This window comes from Phalangium opilio, unplaced genomic scaffold, assembly GCF_054372755.1.
Source record: "Phalangium opilio isolate 3A_F unplaced genomic scaffold, DU_Popi_V2 ptg000113l_1, whole genome shotgun sequence".
Taxonomy (NCBI): Eukaryota; Metazoa; Arthropoda; class Arachnida; order Opiliones; family Phalangiidae; genus Phalangium; species Phalangium opilio.
In genome coordinates, this window is record NW_028324209.1 from 1,191,640 (window position 1) to 1,206,949 (window position 15,310).

Genomic DNA, 15,310 nt, shown 5'->3' on the forward strand with positions numbered 1-15,310 from the left:
GTGGACTTGCGTCGTCTGCTTGATACACGTGTTCGACCCAGTTTTCCGCATGTAACTAACTTGAGTTGGTGTGCGTATCAATATTGGGCTTCCTTAATTTGGTTTAAATTTAAGTTAAACAAAAGAAACGGAAACGTTGTTCACCTGAAATAACGAAAATGTCTCGAAAACGGTCGCAACGTAAACGAAATAAGCAGAAAAAGTTTAATAATAACCAATGGAATCAAAATAACACCCCGGCTAATGTGGATATGAAAGTCAATGAAAATAATTTCAAGAAATTTCACGGACCAAATAGTAAGGTATTGAAGAAAAAACTTCATAATCTAAATCGCGAAAAAGCCTTGAAATTATCTAGTGCCCTAAATCATTCTTTTAATGTAAATAAGGGTGTTGAAACTATAGTTGAACTTGACTCAAAATCAGAACAAGTGGTGAATAGTTTCGCGCAAAGTAACAGAAATGATGTAAACATCGGACCAGCTGGTTCCAAAAATCGCGGTGTTGTTCAAAATTTAGGCCTTAATCGGAAAAAGTTAAAAAAGTCTAATTTTCAAACTTACAAGGTTAAAGATGAAGTGAAGGAAATAGATAATGGTTTAGATTATAATCAGGGTGATGGTTTTCAATTTGAACCAACTGGTGCCCCAAATAAACCAAATGGTTCCAAAGATAAAGGAGTTGTTAGTGACTTAAATATAAATCCTCGTAAAAAGGCTAAAAAGGTCCAAGTTCGCCCTTCGATCTTAACTGAAAGCAATTTCGCGTACCCGCCTAGTGCTCTTAAAATTGAACCAAATGGCTTCAAAAATCATGGAACTGTGAATGAATTAACTGAAAATCATTGTAAAAAGTCTAAAAATATTAATTCTCTAACTAATGAGATTAAAGTTGCGCCTAAGTTAACAGAGAATAACATCAGTTATAATCTTGGAGTTGGTGTTCAAATTGACCCTACTGAAACTGGTTTAAGTAATAATTTCAAAAATAATAAGAGAAAATCTAAAAAGAAATTGTACGCAAATACTACCGAATCAACAAATGTTTCTATAAATGGTGCTGGCCCTATTTCATCCGGGTATCAAATGAAGGGACAACAAAATCAATCGATGCAATTAGTTCCTAATTATATTGTTGAGCAAAGGCGCTCCCTGCCAATCTATTCTTACAGAAAGGAGTTATTAAAGGCAATTCGACAATGCAGCACCTTGATTTTAATTGGAGAAACTGCTTGCGGGAAAACCACTCAGATACCGCAAGTATGAACTAAAATTTCACTTAATAAGTATTATCAGAAGTATATAATACTTCTCTTCGAGAGAAGTGTACCACAAAGTGGGGTTAGTGTAACATCACTCTTCCCAACATCGGAACATTTAGAGCAAGGTTACTAAACCGAATCACACACGCGATAAATAGTTCCCTTATCATTTCTCTATTAGGGTTTAAATATTTAGCAAGACGCGCTTGTGCATTTTGTCCCACGTCAAGACGAGGTTTGTGGGACGATTGCTGGGGATTTAGTGCCAAACAATTATAGAATTCACCTTACGGTGCGATGCCCATTTGTAGTTTGATGAACGGGAAAGCAAACTAAAAGGGTGAGCCTGGGAAGAATGACGTTACATAACTAAAGCATTAAGAGGATACAGAGTGTCATCCTTCTTCTATTATCCCCTTCTGGTATTATTTCCGTTTTAGTTATTAAATTAATACTCATCTAAAGTTGGATACACGTAGTTTCCGTTACATTTTTTTTTCGTCCCCCCAGTGTTGCCAAACCCTTGGTGAGTCAAGATATTCCTTAGAGAAAGGCAAGCAGATAGTTTGACTCGGTACTTGACTCGCAAAGGGCCTGACAACGTTACACTGAAACTTAAGCTGAGAGATGGGGGGGGGGAGGAATTTTTTTGTATCATCTTTAGTGTAATACCAATATCAGAGGCTATCTGACATAATAATTGTTAAACTAGTTTTAGTATAAATTATTTATGATTTTCTAACGTTAATATTTAACGTGGTTCTAGTATTTATTTGAAGATGGTCTCCTTAAATCTGGAAACATGGGAATTGTCCAGGTACAATTAAAACTTGAAAGAATTCATTTAAATCGGGGCCATTTTTGTAAAGGTCAACCAATCATAGAGGATGCTTTGCAGACCAGTTCCCTACTCTGATTAGTTCCCTTTACCAAGAAGTTATATCTAGTATCTCAGAGAGAAGGTATAAATTCGCCAGATTTCTAGGTTTATCTCCAGTCCAAACGTAGGTCCGGAGTCAATCCCCGTCTCTAAATTACAACCAGCCAGCATCTCATTGGTTCTTGAAAACTCACGTCAGCGCGACGACGCGAGTGACGAAAACTACAGTCATATTGTCCGACTGAGGAGAGACGAAATAGCCCGGCGCCTCCTTTTACGTCCCCCCTTGTATTTTGAAAGGGGGACTGGGACTATGGCCTGGCGCGAATACAAAGGCATCTTATACCTTCTCTCTGAGATACTGATATAACTTCTTGCCTTTACAAAGCTGGCAAGCCCTACACTCGGTTACAACAAAAAGGACCAAAATTTCAATTATTTCGTAGCCTCGACGAGTAGCAGCCATTACTATAGCTCAGCGTGTAGCCATTGAAGTTGGTTGTGAACTAGGTACTTCTGTTAGTATCATCTTTCTGTCTCTGTTATCGAGATTGGATATTTTTTCCGTGGTTTTTCATGATTTGCGATTTTTATAGGTTGGTTACTCAGTTAGGTTTGAAGATGTAACGTCATCTTCCACGAAATTAAAAGTAAAATTAGTTAGTTCTAAGTTTTTTAAAGAGGTTGTGATCTAAATTGCGTACCCCTTTTGTTTTTTAATAGTATTTAACTGATGGTATGTTGTTGAGGGAATCCATTTTGGACCCTCTTCTGAGCAGGTACATCATTTTTGATAAGGCGGATGCGGAACGACACTTTGATTAGATTTAATAATAATTTCCCCTTTGCAGTTATCGAGTCATTATTCTCGACGAAGCTCACGAAAGGACGATTAACACGGATGTTCTCTTTGGTATCGTGAAAAATGTTCAAGCCACCAGAAAAAAGAGGAATTTGTTGCCATTAAAGGCGAGTTTACAAAAATCCTTCCTTTAAGGCTGCCAATTCTCGGGCGCAAGTGACACACTTGATTGAAACACTCGTTCATTATTGAACCAATGTTTTTTTTTTCACACTAACACGCGTAGATATTAATATTACGGAAACGTAATTTTTCTTGTTTAGGTTATTGTGATGTCAGCTACGATGGACGTTGATAATTTCTCAAAGTATTTCAACAATTGTCCCGTGTTTTATCTTCAAGGAAGGCAATATCCCATTCAGGTATTTAAGCTTTGTTCGCGCGTTTTACATTTTCTCACTCTCACTCTCACTCTCTGAGAATGACGAATTGATTTCTTCAGATTATGTACGCTTCAAAACCTCAACAAGATTATGTTTTTTCGGCGCTAGTAACCGCTTTCCAAATACATCAGAATGAACCTGAAGGGTACGTGAGACATCAGCTTTCTATACTTCTTGAATTATTGTTGGCTACCAATTCCTAAAAAAACGTTGGTGTAACCGAAAATTATGGAATTTGTCCGCGAAACCTGCAGTGTTGATAGAAAAAATCTCGCGAAACCTGCAGTGTTGATAGAAAAAATCTCGCGAATTCTGCAGTGTTGATAGAAAAATCTCGCGAATCCTGCAGTGTTGATAGAAAAAATCTCGCGAATCCTGCAGTGTTGATAGAAAAAGTCTCGCGAATCCTGCAGTGTTGATAGAAAAATTTCGCGAATCCTGCAGTGTAATAGAAAATAATAATATCCCACGAATCTTACAGTGTTAATAATCGCGCGAATACAGCAGTGTAATTGAAATTATTGCGCCAATACGGTAGTGTAATATATATTATCCCGCGAATACAGTAGTGTTTATAATATAAATTATGCCGCCAATACTGTAGGGTAATAGAAATTATCCCGTGAAAACAATTATGTAATATAAATTATCCCGCGAATACAGTTATGTAATATAAATTATGCCGCCAATACAGCAGTGTTAATAATATCAGAAGTATATAATACTTCTCTTCGAGAGAAGTGTACCACAAAGCGGGGTAAGTGTAACGTCACTCTTCCCAACATCGGAACATTTAGAGCAAGGTTACTAAAACGAATCACATACGCCATGTAAAGAGTTCCCTCATCATTACTCTAATAGCGCTTAAATATTTGGCAAGACGCTCTTGTGCATTTTTGTCCCTCGTCAAGACGAGGTTTGTGGGATGATTGCTGGGGATTTAATGCCAAACAACTATAGAATTCACCTTACGGTGCGATGCCCATTTGCAGTTTGATGAGCGGGAAAGCAAACTAAAAGGGTGAGCCTGGGAAGAATGCCGTTACATAACTAAAGCATTAAGAGGATACAGAGTGTCATCCTTCTTCTATTATCCCCTTCTGATAATATATATTATCTCGCCAATACAACAGTGTTAATAATATGAATTATCGCGCCAATACAGCAGTCTTAATAATATAAATTATAAATTATATATTATATATAATGTTGGAATAAATGGGAAATTGTAACAGAGTCTATATTTCTGTTTATTGTAGTAAATTAACTTTCTTTTCTCTATTATCTATTTAGAGACATTCTTGTGTTTTGTACTGGTCAAGAAGAAATTGAATCCATGGTGAAGAGTGTTCGTGATACATCCTTACTCTTACCACACGGTTCACTCTCGGTCATTCCCTGTCCACTTTACGCGGCTTTACCCAATGCCAAACAACTGAAAGTCTTTGGCAAAACGCCCAAAGGACACCGCAAAATGATTTTCTCGACAAACATCGCCGAAACATCCGTCACTATCAGCGGGGTCAGATACGTCATTGACACTGGAATGGTTAAAGCCAGGTAATCTTACTGATGAAACGTATCTTATAAACTTATAGAAAATGTACTTTTATCGTATTATTTTTGTGTCAGAACCAGCGTAAACTTAAAATTTTCGAGTATTCACAGTATTTTTTTTTATGTATTTTATTATAGAACGTATCATGCTGGCAGTGGTTTTGATTTATTAAAAGTGCAACGCGTATCCAAAGCTCAAGCTGTTCAAAGAGCGGGACGTGCTGGAAGAGAAACCAGGTAATTATTACCAGAAGGGGATAATAGAAGAAGGATGACACTCTGTATCCTCTTAATGCTTTAGTTATGTAACGTCATTCTTCCCAGGCGAGGGATCCCTTTTTATTTGCTTTCCCGCTCATCAAACTACAAATGGGCATCGCACCGTAAGGTGAATTCTATAATTGTTTGGCATTAAATCCATAGCAACCATCCCACAAACCTCGTCTTGATGAGGGACAAAAATGCGCAAGCTCGTCTTGCCAAATATTTAAACGCTAATAGAGTAATGATGAGGGAACTATTTATCGCGTATGTGATTCGGTTTAGTAACCTTGAAATAAATGTTCCGATGTTGGGAAGAGTGACGTTACACTTACCCCGCTTTGTGCAGTACACTTCTCTCGAAGAGAAGTATTATATTCTTCTGTTATTACTAACCCAGAGGTAGTTACTAGTTTCCCTAATTTAACTACTGTAGCAGAGATTAATGCTTTCATCAGTTGGTAAAAGTTTATTAATTTCAAGTACCGCTCGTTGTCTCTTTCAGTGGATGTTGCTATAGGCTTTACACTGTGAAAGAATACGAGAAACTACCTGACCATTCACTGCCTGAAATTCAAAGGTCAGTATATGTGTTGCGAGAATGGAAGTTTTATCGCGCGGCTGTCCACAGAAGGAAATAGGCTCTATATCTTAATGATTGATTAAGTAACGTTACCATCATTGTATTTAGGTGTAACTTATCAAGTGTGCTATTGCAACTGTTGGCGATCGGTGTTCAAAATGTTGCCGACTTTGATTTCATGGATAAACCTTCCAATGATGTAAATATATCCGTAACCCTATAATAATGTAAAAAGTATTGTGTCTGCCTGCCTTTACGGCGTATAGTATCGGCTTTTTTCTTGGTCTACTACGATTTTTCTTCCGCGATCGAGTTGGGTATAAGCATTATCATAAGTTTATAAGATATGTTCCATAAGTCTGTCACTGGTTAATGAGAGCTTGTCATGAAGTGACGTAGGCGAAACGTCATAGATTCTCGTAAAGCGACGCCTAGTGAGGCGCTGTCAAAGGCTAAGGACAGACTAAATAGGAAGATGTACTGCAAAATTAACCGAGTGTAGTCAATTCTCGCGTCGTTCTCGAACTAGCTCGAGCTGTAAGTCTCTAGCATTACGAAGAATAGGAAGTGTCATACTTATGGAACATATCTTATAAACTTATGGCATTATTCACGCGAGAAAAAATTATAGAAACTGTTACGCCATCTATGTTTAAAAGCTGAAAAGAATGGTCGTAGCTCATTGTGATTTTCGGGTCAGGTGTCGGCATTGTCCTAGCGAGAAAGAAACTATTGGTTTACTGTGAATTGCATTGTCTAATGAAGAAATTAATGAAACTGTAGCGCCATCTATGTTTAAACGTTCCTCCAGTAAATAATAGCGTCTGGTGACCATTGTGTTTTTACATTTATTGTCGAGTCGGGTTATGGGTGGATGGTTTCGGTTTCCGGCAAATCCGCCATCTATGAGAAATTGGCCACCACGTGGCGCCACTTTACACTTTTGCGAGGGATGCGTGCTTTTAGGCTAAGGAAAAATCCTATCAAACCCTTCAAATATTGCGATTTTATTTGACAGAACATTAAAAGCGCCTTGGGTCAACTTCACCTTTTGAACGCGATTGACAGTCCAATAAATTCAAAGGTAAATAATGAGCCTTGGAAGTTTTTGCGTCCAGTCTTAGCTTAAGCTATATATTCTGATAAATATTTTCAGTTAACCGCCTTAGGGAAGTCAATGTCTACCTTTCCTTTGGAGCCTAAATTTGCGAAAGTCATTCTCGCCTCTAAAGACTTCAATTGCACGTAAGCCTAAAGTTAATGGCGAAATTGATGTAGCTTTCAATTAACGAATCTTAATTGCAGAGATGAGATTCTATCAATCATCGCCATGTTGTCTGTCGAGTCTGTTATTCATATTCCAAACAACAAGGTACCGTTTTTCATAACGGAATACTTTTCCAGCGTCCAAATTAATTTATCTCTAGTTTCGTTCTCTTTTCAGCGTGATTTGGCGGCAAAAGTTATGAGGAAATTTGAATCGAACGAAGGTGATCATATCATGTTACTCAATATCTACAAGGCGTATAAAAGTGCCAAAGGAAATAAGGAGTGGTGCAAGGAGAACTTTGTCAATGAAAGGAATTTAAGCGTGGCCATTGACATCAGGCAGCAATTACGGGATATATGCGCCAAAGCCGACATTCAACACAAAAGTTGCGGAACAGAACTGAGTAATATAAGGTATTTTTCACTTTTTCTACTTAAGCATGTTTCTCTCTTTAAGTTTACCTTAATTTAGAAGGTAATATGTGTTTTGAATTCTGTTATTGTCGCAGGCATTGCTTGTTAACAGGATTTTTCATGAATGTAGCTGAATTGCAACAAAGTGGACATTATTTAACTGTAAGTTTGTGTTTTATAATTTTCAGTAATATTTTGAGGAAAATGTTTCATACCATTAAACGCGGAAGCGAAAACGGTCTATATATATATTTTTTGCATCTGCTTTAATGAAAACGGTCAACACTATTTGCGCCTAAATTATCAAAACAGTATATTTATTGCGTTTTCGGGAATGGAAACCTTGCATATTAATTGTATTTTAGGGAACGAAAACCGTCTATATTAATTGCGTTTTCGGGAACGAAAACCGTCTATTTTAATTGCGTTTTCGGAAACGAAAACCGTCTTTATTAATTGCGTTTTCGGGAACGAAAACCGTCTTTATTAATTGCGTTTTCGGGAAAATATTGTTTTGTTGAATTTAGATTGACAGTCGACAAAAAGTGGTAATTCATCCATCATCTTGCCTTTTCAAATGCAAACCGTCATATATCCTATTCAACGAACTCCTTCAAACGTCCAAGTGTTACATGAGGTAAGGTGATTCTATTTCAACGCGTACTTGCTCGGGGTGACCCTAAAGAATTACGCGTTACCACCCGAGGGTGATTGAATCAGTAGATCTTTCTTCATAAAGGGGAATCGGGAATGCATACGTCTAATAGGAAACATTGCGCTCCCATGTTAATTTCTATGCGGGTTTTAATTGTAACCAGGGATAGATTTAATTATAGAAGTAGGAATGGAGAACAGAGTAATGTCTCGCGCGCGTCCCCGGGAAGGGGGGGGGGTATGAAAGTAGAGGCGGGTCATAGCGACAGGGATAAAAAGGAATTACGTATTTTTCGCCGTCCCCGTCAGCAACGTCATTGTCAGCCGTCAACAATAAGGATTTCACGCTTTCAATCCCGCTCCCCTATTTCAACATTCAAGGAAATCGAGGGAAATTTTAAAAGCAAAAGCATGTATATACTGGTGATATTTTTAGAAGGGTCTTAAGACGGTGTTTATTTTATGGAAGTTACGTCTATTCCTCCAGAAATCGAGAAAAATTTAAAAGCAAAGGAAAATATATACTAACTTGTGGACTCGGGATAGTACAATTATAACATAACTACATTTATTGAAATAACGCTTACGGCCAATCATTTTACCACTGTATAGAGAATTTTTAAAACCAAATCAAGTATGTTACGCTTTCAAGCGCAACGAGAGGCTAATCACTCATTTTGATAGAAATTTAGCACTGTAAAAGATAGCTCATGGAGAGGCTAATCACTCAAATTTTCTGTACTTCTATTAAATCAGAATTACGGGTAATCATTTTAGCACAGGTAGTGGTAGCGCATCGAGGGGCTATTCACTCAAATTTTCTGTACGCTGGTTTAGTACAGTACGATGTGGCTACTATTACGAGCCCTTGGGTCGTCTTGTATTTATAGCTTGACGTTAGCTTACCAGGGACCCAACAAAGAGACGGTTTTTTGAATGGGTAAATACCCGTCTCTTAGGTATAGTGATGCGAGAATAAACAATATTTCGAATACCTGAGCGACAATTGCTCGGAAGTGGCGCTCGAAGTTCATATACTAAGATACCCGAGCGTTGCACCAAAAGTACACGGATAAAAACAAAAAGTATACTTCGTTCGCAGCTTTCAGCCTTTGGCTGTAGACGCCCTATAAAACCCCTACACGAATTAACCAATCAGGGAAGAGCTTTTTGGGGGTCAACGGCTTATGGAAAATAGTACTCGATGGTGGCGATCCAAACGTTAGTTTTTGGTACTAGAACTAACGTGTGTCTATGCGGTATACTTTTTTATTTTTATCAGAAGTAAATGAACCGAAGTTACCGGAGAGGGCAAAATTTGTATAATGCGTTTTCCATAACGTGGGGGTAGTAAAAATCAAGGTAGCTGTACCTCTACCTGAATCGTCTCGAAATTTAACGCTGGCACCAAAGACCATAGTTACAGCTTAGTTACAAATCCGCGCAATATCGTTAGTATGAATAAATAGTCGTTGTTTTGAGAAATAGGCGTCTGCTTCTATCTTAGGAGCCTAGGCCCTAGGCTTACGTTCGATAATGGGTGCAAACATTAGGGATGATCTTTTGAAATACCTTTCAAATATTAATCGACCATTTGTGACTTCAAGTCGGGAAAGATTTATTGAAATTCTAAAGTCAGACATTGGACAAAAGTATGTTAAAAGTCTTCTTATCCTACTCGAAAAGTTTTTCAAAGAGTGTGAACCTCTCCCCAAAAGAATCTTCCGAGGGAAAAAGTCGCCATTTTTAAAAACTTTAACTAATTCCCGGAAAATCCGGTTACTCGAACATTGGCCACTTGGTGGCGTTTTCAAAATTGTTGTGACTCGAAAGAGTAGAGGAACGAGACTATCGTCGGGGTTGAAATATGGGGGTTTGTGAGGAACTTGTGCTTAATGAATAAACAATAGGACTCCGGTAACTTCGGTTCATTTACTTCTGTTTTTATCAATTACCATTGAAATATTAGTGTTCAATTTGCTATATATCGGTTACTGTACTAAAATTAAGAAATTTGCTATAAATAATTTATTTTATTCGGAAAATTAAGGTATCCTATAAATTAAGCAATACCTTTTAAGCGTACTAGTCCTACATTCAAAGGTTAAAATATCGAAATTTAATTTCTCGCGATACGAGAGAGAAACTAGAACAAAGTCTAAATGTTACCTTTGAGCGTAAATAACATCTTTGCAACAATATTTCTAAAGATTGTTTTAAAGAATCTCGTCCCATTATTAAATGAAGGTAACGGGAGAGCGCCTCGTAGTGTTTCCAAGTTTCTCCGGTAGTGAAACGTTTTGTCTAATGAGCCCGAAGGCACCAAAACGAGGAAAGAAAAAGCAAACTCTTGAATAGTTGATTACTCGATAGTTGCTAACCCTCGGGGTGGAGAAGCTCGCGAAAAAAGGCGTCAAAAAATAGAGGTTCCCGCGTCTAAACTTTTGACCCAATAACCGCCGCCGCGTCTCACCCTCCCTTGAAATTATAAACTCTACCGAAATCAAATTAAATATGGACCCCTAATTAGTGGTTACCTACGTTGAAGTTCAATCGGCGGCCGAATAAGTAAGGGAAAAGCTCTATTCCTAAAAGATGTTAGAAAAACATTATAAAGCGTGTTTTTCAAAAATCAGTCCAACAACAACCGAAGTGCTAGGAAAATAGATGGGGTTTAATGGGAGGGTGAAAATGAAAATCAAGTGATTTTTTTTTTTTAAATCGATTCTTCTACTAATTATTATAAGACCTATCTGCGTTGTGAAACATACAGGAAATACTTCCGAATGATTTTAAAATTCAAATTAGGTACAGATTTTAAGGATAATTTTAAAGAAGGACTTCCGACCAATCGCCTAACGCCCTGCCTTTTTGTTAACTAAATGCTCGCGGCACGCTCCATGTCAAGCGCCACGATTGTCACGTCGCGCGCCTAATTTTATCAGACCTCGTGATAAATTTCATTCGACACGGAACGTGCCACGAGAATTTTGTTAACAAAAAGGCAGGGCGTTACGCGATTGGTCAGACTAGGTCCTTGTTTAAAATTATCCTTAAAAATTCTGAACCTAATTTGAATTTTAAAATCATTCGGAAGTATTTCCTGAATGTTTCACTATGCAAACTGATCTTATAATTTGCAGAAGAATCGATAAAAAATGACTTTATTTTCCACTTCACCCTCCCTTTAATGGGTGGGTGAAAATGAAAATCAAGTGTTTTTTTAAACCGATTCTTCTACTAATTATAAGACCTATCTGCGTAGTGAAATATACAGGAAATACAATTTCCGAATGATTTTAAAATTCAAATTAGTTTGGGATATTTAGCACCTCCGACCAATCGCGTGCTCTATATATCGCGCGCAAATTTTTATGAAATCTCGTGCTAAATAGGTAAATTTATGAAGTAGGAGGAGCTAATTGAAAAATATTACAAATCGTCACGAGTGACGTTTCTAGTCTGGAAAAATGACGCTCGTGCTCAAATTCGTAAGAACATAGATAAAGAATGCGCTTGAGAAAATTTGTTTTCATAGTTTGAAAATTTTCCTCACGCGCATACTTTATCCATGGCTTAAGAATTAAATCACCAGACTCACGTCACGTACAAAATCACGCGCAACTGTGATGACGATTTCTTATTTTTCAACAAGTTAAACAAGACCAAATACTTTTATGTATCCACCTATTTCATTCGACATGGAGCGTTCAATGGAAATATTGTTAACAAGAAGGCTGGGTGTTACGTGATTGGTCGGAGATGCTAATTTCAAATTATCCACTTCGAAATCTCAAACTAGTTTGAATTTTGAGTAGATGGATCTCGAAAGCGTAATTGGTAAGCAGCGATTCGTTGTCGACATTGAAACGCGCGATTCTCTAATGTAAAATTTCCTGGGTTGCTTAATAATATTATAGCGTATTTCAATCAACTTTAAAACTTAAAACACATCGAGCGTAAAATATATTTAGTTTGAGGCATTCCTTTACTGAAAGCAAGTGGACGGAAAAAAACCAGGAAATGTTTAATTAATCATATGAATTATATTAATTAAAGTGTAAACGTTTTTCGGCGCTATTGAACCGGAAACGTATTTGCCATATATTCGCGAGAGTTCAAAATGTGGGTTAATCACGCGTAAAAAGTATGGCACCACCTTTTAACACCTATTTATGAACTCTACCGACCTCTAAGAAGGTGTCAAGTGTCTCCGAGGTGCGAGACAATTTACTTTTAGACAGAACCTTGAATTCGCTTAGGACTTTCAACGCGTAAGAAAACCATGGATTTTGAAACAATTTTAAACTACCTTTCAACATTTGAACAATTTGAACCTTAAATTCTGATTTTGTTAAACTTAATATGAGCGTTATGTGCAAATTTTCAAACTTTGTACGAGCAAATTTTTAAACTTTATACGGGCAAATTTTCAAACTTAATACGGGCAAATTTTCAAACTTAATACGGGCAAAATTTCAAACTTAATTCGGGCACATTTTCAAACTTAATACGGGCAAATTTTCAAACTTAATACGGGCAAATTTTCAAACTTAATACGGGCAAATTTTCAAACTTAATACGGGCAAATTTTCAAACTTAATACGGGCAAATTTTCAAACTTAATACGGGCAAATTTTCAAACTTAATACGGGCAAATTTTCAAACTTAATACGGCCAAATTTTCAAACTTAATACGGCCAAATTTTCAAACTTAATACGGCCAAATTTTCAAACTTAATACGGCCAAATTTTCAAACTTAATACGGCCAAATTTTCAAACTTAATACGGGCAAATTTTCAAACTTAATACGGGCAAATTTTCAAACTTAATACGGGCAAATTTTCAAACTTAATACGGGCAAAATTTCAAACTTAATACGGGCAAAATTTCAAACTTAATTCGGGCAAATTTTCAAACTTAATTCGGGCAAATTTTCAAAGTTAATTCGGGCACATTTTCAAACTTAATACGGGCAAATTTTCAAACTTAATACGGGCAAATTTTCAAACTTAATACGGGCAAATTTTCAAACTTAATACGGGCAAATTTTCAAACTTAATACGGGCAAATTTTCAAACTTAATACGGGCAAATTTTCAAACTTAATACGGGCAAATTTTCAAACTTAATACGGGCAAATTTTCAAACTTAATACGGGCAAATTTTCAAACTTAATACGGGCAAATTTTCAAACTTAATACGGGCAAATTTTCAAACTTAATACGGGCAAATTTTCAAACTTAATACGGCCAAATTTTCAAACTTAATACGGCCAAATTTTCAAACTTAATACGGGCAAATTTTCAAACTTAATACGGGCAAATTTTCAAACTTAATACGGGCAAATTTTCAAACTTAATACGGCCAAATTTTCAAACTTAATATGGGCAAATTTTCAAACTTAATACGGGCAAGTTTTCAAACTTAATACGGGCAAATTTTCAAACTTAATACGGGCAAATTTTCAAACTTAATACGGGCAAATTTTAAAACTTAATACGAGCAAATTTTAAAACTTAATACGAGCAAATTTTAAAACTTAATACGAGCAAATTTTAAAACTTAATACGAGCAAATTTTAAAACTTAATACGAGCAAATTTTAAAACTTAATACGAGCAAATTTTAAAACTTAATACGAGCAAATTTTAAAACTTAATACGAGCAAATTTTAAAACTTATTTCAGCAATTTTTAAATTCGCGATATTAGCTCCACAAACCTAACCCTTTGTTTTTGGAATTTCAACTCTATGACCTTTGCTTAGACTCCGCGAAATATGTGTATTACGAACTCGTATCCTACGCAAGTTCATCCTGTATTTACATAGTTAGACAGGTATTTCTACCAAAGATTTATGGTATGGTTCTTAGTTTTGAGGTGCTACTTCCTCTCTAATGTAAGTCTGGGATTCTGGGAGTTTAGTTATCTAAGGAGAGAGATACGCGATGTAGGTCAATGTGCGGCAAAATGACTCCGTTTCCGAGAACCCAAATCGGGTTTTGCAAAAAGAAAAAAAATTCCGATCGTCTCTTCAGTTTTAATAAGAAACGTACCCGGTAATCCTGGCCTCGACCTTAAATACGCCGAAATATTTTAGCTCCTCAACTAAATAATAACGGGAAGTTTATACATTGTAGGACATAATGTTAAAGTAGTTGTTGTAGTTGTGATGAGTTTCAATTTCAGATGAGCTATATATATATATGCAGTTTCACAGGATACAAATCAGTAATTTCATAAGTTTATAAGTATGTTCCGTAAGTATGACACTTCCTATACTTCGTAATTCTAGCTATAGACTTACAGCTCGAGCTAGTTCGAGAACGACAAGCGAGAATTGACTACACACCGTTAATTTTGCAGTCCATCTAGGTCCTATTTAGTCTGTACTAAGCGTTTGACAAGCGCCTCGCTAGGCGTCGCTTTACGAGAATCTATGACCTACCTTACTCATTTCATGACAAGCTCTCAGTAACCAGTGACAAACTTATGGAACATATCTTATGTTTATATTATTATCTAGTGTCTAGCTTCCTAAATAAAACGTATTGGGCTTGATGAGTTGAACTTAAGTTTGGGTTTCGGTGAAACTGTTAACGACCACGTAGCCAACTTGTTAATATTTCTCCGTATATCTAAATAACGTAAACGTATTTTTCTTTCGGTATATTTTTAGGAACGTGAGTCTAATAGATCCGGAATGGTTAATAGCGACTGCTCCTCAATATTTCAACGAAAAGAGGCTACAACTAAAAACTTGATCCCGATTTCAAGTTTAGACGTAAGTTCGTAATAAACGTGACCTTAAAATGTTAAGAATCAAAAATGTGTAGAAATCAGGAAACAGTGCAGCGTTAAATTTGTAAAAATATATGATATTAGTAAATTAGCGTCATATGACGTAATTTTACACACGTATTTTAACATCACTTGATCTCGCTTACGTATAAAATTAAAAAACTCGTTAAGCCTAATGTCACCTTTGTAAATAATAATTCTAGCTAAGGTTCACTACTTTGCCCTTGTATTTTGAGGGAGTGAAAATCGGGTTTATTGCCTGTGTAGACACTAGGCCTAATCAAATTATAATTTGTGTTCCGATGTACCGAAATAAAATATCTTTGTAATGATGTTGTTTCAACTATGAAACGAAATAAAACGATTTTTAATTAATAAGGCTAA

At 36.5% G+C, this 15,310-nt stretch overlaps 1 protein-coding gene across 1 annotated transcript; it reads left to right on the plus strand.

Moving 5' to 3' along the window:
• Window positions 1–19: 19 nt before the first annotated feature.
• LOC149623198 (ATP-dependent RNA helicase DHX33-like) lies at window positions 20–15,304 on the plus strand. The gene is made up of 19 exons (XM_089853126.1): window positions 20–1,259; window positions 2,028–2,078; window positions 2,588–2,659; window positions 2,738–2,791; window positions 2,865–2,920; window positions 2,993–3,110; window positions 3,267–3,365; window positions 3,446–3,531; window positions 4,680–4,946; window positions 5,082–5,180; window positions 5,710–5,784; window positions 5,896–5,986; window positions 6,806–6,871; window positions 6,944–7,032; window positions 7,093–7,159; window positions 7,232–7,470; window positions 7,566–7,632; window positions 7,998–8,107; window positions 14,805–15,304. Exons 1-19 carry the CDS (start codon window positions 159–161, stop codon window positions 14,887–14,889), a joined length of 2,892 nt encoding a protein of 963 aa, XP_089709252.1. The 5' UTR covers window positions 20–158; the 3' UTR covers window positions 14,890–15,304.
• The last annotated feature ends 6 nt before the right edge of the window (window positions 15,305–15,310 follow it).